At 38.3% G+C, this 7,698-nt stretch overlaps 1 protein-coding gene across 1 annotated transcript; it reads right to left on the reverse strand.

Moving 5' to 3' along the window:
* Positions 1–794: 794 nt before the first annotated feature.
* LOC105472744 (keratin associated protein 7-1) lies at positions 795–1,516 on the reverse strand. The gene has a single exon (XM_011726271.2). The coding sequence runs from the start codon at positions 1,453–1,455 to the stop codon at positions 1,192–1,194; it is 264 nt and encodes an 87-aa protein (XP_011724573.1). The 5' UTR covers positions 1,456–1,516; the 3' UTR covers positions 795–1,191.
* Positions 1,517–7,698: the final 6,182 nt, after the last annotated feature.

Below are 7,698 nucleotides of genomic sequence, written 5' to 3' on the forward strand. Positions count from 1 at the left end.
AGTAAAGTCAGTGAACAATTAATCGAGCACCTTCTCTCAGGCAGAGGTGCAATAAATACATGATATGTGAATGAATGAGTTTTAATTCAGACATAAAGTATTTTGCTTCAATAAAGCAGAGATTTTTCAGTAAGGAAGACAGGGAGCATTTTCTAAGTGTAGACCATATACCATTTCAAGTGCTTTTGATGGCAACCATTATTTCAAAGAACAAACACTTCATTTGTAGTACCAGTTATATGTATAATCAGAGGCGAAGAAAGTGGAGAAAATAAAACCCATCTATCAAAAAGGATAAAAAATAATATGTGACTTTAGTTGTTGGCTTCCCTTTATTGATCAAATCTTAGGAGCTCTTAAAAATAGAGTTTCATAACTAAATCTGTTTAGTTCCAATTCTTCCAACAACCTGAGGGGTTCACATTTCCCCAGAGCTGAGTTCTATAAACAGTAGGAAAGGAGAAATGGACCAAAATGGAATCGTGTCACTGAGGAAAAGAGAAAAGAAAACATGTTTTAGCATTCAACAGTTAAGAAATATTCCTGTTTTATAATCAGCTTTGAGAAATGCCAACAATTGCAGTATATATGGGTTAAATTTGGGACATTTCCAGGGAGTTTTTTAAATTGAAATATCAATATAAAAATTAAAAATGTTTAGGCATCACCCTATCCTGGCTATATAGTCTGAAATCAGAATAAAATCTGGTTAAAGTCAACCATTACAGGTTTAAACTGACTGATGAATTCAAGCGCATAAAAGCAAAGTAAAATAAATAACCAGGACAAAAATATTTATGCTGAAGTAAATAGATTTATTAGGAGACTAACAGAAAATCCCCTTCCTACCCACACCCAATTTGTAATACATTAATGTTGATGTAGAAGCTAATAATACATGAGCAGAGCAATCATGAGAGGCAAACTACTTGTTTCACTGCTAAAATTCAAGTATGACCCAAAAAATGCATCTTGCTTCCTTTGTCTGTAGATGAGTATCAGTTCAGCACCTGAGTCCTGGGTGACTTGTCCAGCAGCATCAAAGACAAAGACCATAGCAAGAAGTCAGCAAGAAAATGGAAGATGTATCACCCAAGCACACGGGAATGTAGGAAGACAGTCATTGCTCTTCAGGTTGTTCTGTGCAGAGAATTAATTGAGAGTCCTGTAGTCACTGGAGCCATTGATCCATCAGTAGGTGCTGTAGCCAAAGCCAGAGCCAGAGCCCCATGGCCTATAGAAGCTACCACCATAGCATCTGCCCAGGTCGTTGATGTTGCTACCACCAAAGCTGTAGCCCAGGGAGCTGTAGCCATCGCATCCACAGCCATAGTTCAGGGGAGAGCCCAGAGGCACAACACAGTTCAAGGGGGTGGCTCTGAAGGTCCTGTGGAAGTTGGTCCCATAGCTAGGGTACCCTGGGAAGTAGCTTCCACAGCAGAAGTAACGAGTCATGGTGGCAGCAGTTGAGAAGGATTTAGATGGATTGTGAAGGGTAAGTTACCCAAGTGTGAATGAAGGTCTCTTCCCACACAGGGCTTTTTATACCTCAAGCTGGTGGGCACAACACCTCTGTCTAAACATCTTCCCACTAATTTGCATAGGTAATATCATTCTTTTCTAATAAAATGCTTATAAGGAATGCACAGACTCATTGCCCACATTTTTGTTGGCTTTTCACTGTACTATTTTAAAGCCAGTGACCATACTTGACACGCAATCGAATTCTTTTCATCAGAGTCCCATAGTTTAACTACTGTTCTTGATTGCATCATGTGAGACTCTTTAAATCCTCTGATTATAAACTCTTCCCAACTGACATAGCTAGACTAAAAAAGCTTTGGCAAGAATGCAAACACTTCAAGCCAAGACAAAGCCATATATTGAGGTCTTTTCAACATTATTTTGACACATCAAACTGAAATTCTATAACCTCTTGAAATTCACCCATGTGCCATTTTAAAACAAGTGTATACCAACTAGTTAATGGGTACATAGTTTCCTTCTGGAGTGAAGAAAATCATTTGGAACTAGACAGAGGTGTTGGTTGCAAAACACTCGGAATGTACTAAATACCACTGAATTGTTACCTTTAAAATGACTTGGTTTATGTTGTACAAATTTTACCTCAATAATGTATTTTTATTTTAAAAAGCACTGCTACACAAACCTATCCAAACAGGTGTTTTTACAGAGGCTGCAGTGGTGCCAAATAATAAGTTGGCTGTGGATAACCTGCAAGTAATTTTCATCTATTTCATTTATGAGCATTCTGTTTGTTAATACATATTTTATTTTTCATGGAGAACATACCATGTTTGCTTGTAAATCATCTTGAACATTGCCAAACTGTCTTTTGTGGAGTTGCCACACTGGCGCTGAGTGGGATGATGCCCAATTTCAGAGTCAAGTTATACCACGCTGGCTTCTTACTGACTCCTATAAAACAAGCCTGAATACCATGATCCATTATGAAATGCCAGTTATGTTTAAGGATGCAACACTTCCTTCTGCTCTTATTTTGCCTTACATAACCAATTCTCATGAAGAAAGTAAACCATGAAGGATCTGAGCTCAGCAAAGCTAAGTCTATTCCATTTCAAAGCTTTAAGACATCATCTTTTTATATGTGAATCAAAGTCAGGATTCTCTGAAAGTAGAAGAAAAAACTTCCCGAATGCCCGTTCCTTTTTTTTTATTTCCATCTTAACAGACAATCATAGAGTCCAATAGGCAAAACTAATCATTCCTCTCAGACATCCCTCACTCTTTAAGATTCTATCTCTCAGTTTCTCTGACAGAGAGCTGCCTACAGAACGTTCTATAACTGGATATGATTTCTTTTATTCTAAAAATTAATTAAATGTCATAAGAGTGTATAGAGAAAGTTAAAGAAAAATGTTATATTTTCAAATTCAGTTTAACAAAAAGAATAAATTAAAATGGTAAGAGGATGTGTCCTCAGCGTGCAAATTATACAAACTCTGTACAGATAATCCAGACAACTCAAAAATACGTTCGTGATTAGAAGAGGGCAGGGATGACTAAGAATTAAGCGTGACTTGAAAAAATTCACTACTGATTCTATCACACAATGACATTGGAACCTGTAATTTGTATATGCTGCCACCAGGTGGCAGTGGTATTTCAGTTACTCCATATAAACTATAGGACTGGATTTAGGGTTCTCAAATGTAAGCAGGTGGAAGAATCTCCTAAAGAATTTGCTTGAAATTCCGAATTCCAGGAACTCTCCTCTCCCACCACCACCACCTGAGATTCTGGAAATCTATATTTATAATGGGTATCTCAGATAATTCTGATGAATAAATCATCCTGATAAATTCCAGGGCCACTTTGTCATGAGAATTCAAAGAAACTTTTGCTGGGCTGTGTGAAATTGCCCAGAGATGCCTATCTCTCATTGGCAGGAGTGTTTGGTTTCAGTCGCAGGTGACTTATTTCCTTTAATTCTGGATGATAGAGGTAATTAAAGAAAAAGCTTTACTTTGTCTTCTTCCATTTCTTGATGCTCTCTGCCTCTTGTCTCAGGACATACCTGATTAGAAAGGGAAAGTAATAGCAATGCGTTCAAGCGTCTCCTCAGAGGTAAAACCTACCTGTGTGAGTGCTGGTTTTCTAACCCATAATCAAAAGAAAAACATATTTTCTGCTTAGCTTGTTTTTACTTTCCTATCTCTTACTAGACATTCCCAGAGAAAATTATCAGTCAAGTACTTGATTGCTATTCAATGATTTTATTTTAAATATTGATAATAACAAAAAATATTCATTGAGGACTTACTCTGTGCTAGGCTTTGTTCTAAAGAATTTGTATATACTACTTAATTATATATTTCACTTCTATATGTATAGTAAGAAGGCTTACTATGCAGTATTCTAAGCATTTGACAAGTGTTAATTCATTTAATTTTTATAATGATCTTATGATGTGGGTATTATGATTCTTTATAAGAAAACTGAGTCCAGAGGGTTTAAGAGAATTACTGAAGGTCACATGGTTAATAGTCAGCAGAATCAAGCTCCAAACCCATGTCATCTACCTCCAAGCCATGCGCTTAACTACTTTACTGTCCTGCTTTTGATATGTCATTAAGGCTTTAAAGGGCTATAACTTCTAAATGCCTCAAATCTATAATTCATTGCATTTTTTTTTTGAAGAACATATCAGTCTAGCTTTTGCTGCTAAAAACTAGAAAAAAAAAAAAGGCTAGTTTTCTGCTGTAACAGACATCCAAAATTTCCATGTTCAGAAATTTATTGCCTGCTCACACTACAAATTCCTCTCACATTGGTGAGTTTCTTGGATACACATCATTCTCATTCAAAAGACTTAAGCTGACAGTACTTTGATTATCTGAAATATGACAAACGGGAAAATGAACGGGGCAAGCCATGGTAGCTTTTAAAGGCTCTCCTCAAGTGTTATACACCACTTCCACACTCTCCTCATTTCCTAAAGTTCCACAGCCACATCTACCTTCACAGGTCATGAAGAGCAGTGCTACTATACGCCTGCAGGGAGAAAGCCCACAATGTCACAGAACAACATTAATGACTTCCACAGAGTTTCTGTTCCTTACATGAGCTAAAATAATTTTAACACATTTTAACACATATTTCAAAAGATTAGATAAGGACAGACATAAAAAGATTTTTAGGACTTTACATATCATAATTTAAAATAGTCCTGATAATTCTAATACTGCACAATTTTAAATATAGAGGTTTCATAGGTTGTTTTTGCAATTCATGTACTATTAGTCAGCCTTTGGTTGTAGATTAGCATATAGCTTTAATTCCTTTTCTTTGTTTTCTTTTCTCCATTTCCTCCTAATCACTATGTACTCTAATTGAGGGAAAAGTTGCCATATGAGTTTTACAAAGAAAATCCCTCAAGGCCAGTTGATTTGGCGGTGGAGCAGGGGGGGAAGATAGTTCTAACACCAGATTTTATTTGACTTATTTGAATGCATGTATTTTCTTTAAAGAAAAGAGAAAATGAATTGACACATAGTATTTACAAGGAAAAAAATAAGCAATAAGGAGCCTACTTGACATATTCACTTGGAAATTTGAGAACCTTTATCAGGCACGGATCAGACCCCACTCATAGCCTCCCAGCCTCTCCCGCCTCTTATGCAGCTGCCTTATAGGAATCATCTTGGTGTAGGTTCCAACTCACCTCAAGCTGGTACAAAATGATGGAGCTTTGCCTCAGCGCCTCACCAGACATCTGTCATCTCCCACCTGGGGACTTCACCATTAGCAGCTAAGAAAGAGATAGTGGAACCTATCTGGGGCCCATGCTTGCAAAATCTGGAAGTGTAAGGCAGTTAATGCCCTGTGGAGCAAACTTTCGACCAAAAAGCAGTGGAAGTGTGGATATATTCTCGCCTTTTCTCCATGGACAGACTTGCCTGAGACAGTCCTAAAAGGGTTAGACAGCTTCTTGGGGAATAGTCTCATGGAATGCAGCACATAGTTGCTTAGCTATGGTCAACTGGATGAGGCATCTTCATTTGAGCACTCCACCTTCCCTGCTTTACTTCCCTTACCCTTCACTCCTGCTCCTTAAGAAAGCAATAGTACATGAGCCCTTCACCTGAAATTCTGCTTTCTAGAAAACTCAGAACAAAATACCGTATCAAACCATTTTTGGAATAACACCTTTATTGAGATGTAATTCACATATGATAAAATTCACCCAAAAATGTACAAAAAGTGTACAGTGGGTTTTAGTGCGTTTAGAGTTGTGCAACCATCACCAATAACCAATTTCAGAACACTTTCTTTACCCCAAAAAGAAACCCCGTAACCACTAAAAGCCACTCCCAATTTACAACTACTAAATTAAGTTCTCATTCAAAAGACTTAAGCTGACAGTGCTTTCATTATCTGAAATATTACAAACAAGGGAAGATGAATGGGGCAAGTGATAGTAGATTTTCCTTTTCTTTTCTTTTTCTTTTTTTTTTTTTTTTTTTTTTTTTTTGAGACAGAGTCTCGCTCTGTTACCCAGGCTGGAGTGCAGTGGCTCAATCTCGCCTCACTACAACCTCTGCCTCCTGGGTTCAAGTGATTCTCCTGCCTCAGCCTCCTGAGTAGCTGGGATTACAAGCGCCCGCCACCATGCCTGGCTAATTTTTTATATTTTTAGTAGATACGGGGTTTCACCATGTTGGCCAGGCTGGTCGCAAACTCCTGACCTCAGGTGATCCACCCGCCTCGGCCTCCCAAAGTGCTGGGATTACAGGCGTGAGCCACCACGCTCAGCCGATGGTAGCTTTTAAAGACTCTCCCCAAATGTTATACACCACTTGGACACTAAACTAAGTTCTGTCTCTGTGGGTTTTCCTATTCTGCACACTTCACATAAATCGAATCATACAGTGTGTGGCCTTTTGTATATGATTTCTTTCTCTTAGCCCAATATTTTCAGTATTCATCCATGTTGTCACATGTATCAGTATTCTTTATTGTCAAATGGCGTTCCATTGTATGAATATACCACACTTCGCTTATCTACTCATCAGCTAACAGGCTTTTACATTGCTTCCCATTTTGGCTATTATAAATATACTACTGTGAATATTCATGTAGAAATAATTTTTAACATGTCAAAACTTAAGCTCTTAATTTTCTCCTAGACACTCACTTCTTCTCCAGCCTTTCTCATCTCAGTAAATAACACTACCACCAAACTGCTCAGAACAAAAACTAAATTTCTTTCTTCATGATAATTCCTTCAACCACTCCGTCCCCAGGTCCGTTCAGCTTTGCCTCCAAAATATAGCTCAAATCCATCACACTTTTTCACTCTGTCTGCTGTCACCTCGTCACACCATCGTCTCTGCCTTGAGCCACTGCCAGAGCCCCCTCACCGGTTTCCCTCCTCCCACTCTCCTTCCACTCTACAAGGTTATTCCTGAATACCAGCTACAGTGGCCTTTAAAAAATAAAGTGTGTTTTCTCCTAGTTCGAAAGCCTTCAGCAACTTTCTAATGTTCTTAAGAAAACAAAACTTCAAACTTCTGACCATGATCTTGCTCCTGTCTAACTGTCAAACTTCACCACATCCTATTCTTCCTCCCTTCCTATGATACAGTGAAAAAGATCTCCTTCCACATTGCCTGTCTTCCGCACTGGAATTCCATGAAAGTAGGCATCTCTTCTGTCTTGTTCACCATTGTATCTCCAGCATCTTGTGTCATGCCTGACTACTACGTAATTGGGACTCAATAAATATCTATTAATCTGTTGAATATATGAATGAATGAATGAATGAATGAATGAATGAATTGAATGAATGAATTGAATGAAATGAATGAATCTCATGGAAAATGATACCAGTACATAAAAAGATGATAGAATTCCAAACATCCTCCTGCTGGCAAGATGGATATCTGATATCTCCTCACCCCCAACCAGTCTGGTTCTGTGTTGACATCCTCCCTGGCCTCCCTGACTGTGTAACGCTAGTTATTGGACTCTATGTGTAGACCAAGGATAAACCCATAGTGGGCATTGATTCTCCTGTAATCCCAGCACTAGGCCAGGAGTTTGAGAACAGCCTGGCCAACATGGTGAAACCCCATGTCTACTAAAAACACAAAAATTATTGTTAGGGTATGCCATGAAGGACAGGACAGGTGTGATTTCAATTGGTGAAGGAGA

This window comes from Macaca nemestrina, chromosome 4 (genome assembly GCF_043159975.1).
Source record: "Macaca nemestrina isolate mMacNem1 chromosome 4, mMacNem.hap1, whole genome shotgun sequence".
Lineage (NCBI taxonomy): Eukaryota > Metazoa > Chordata > Mammalia > Primates > Cercopithecidae > Macaca > Macaca nemestrina.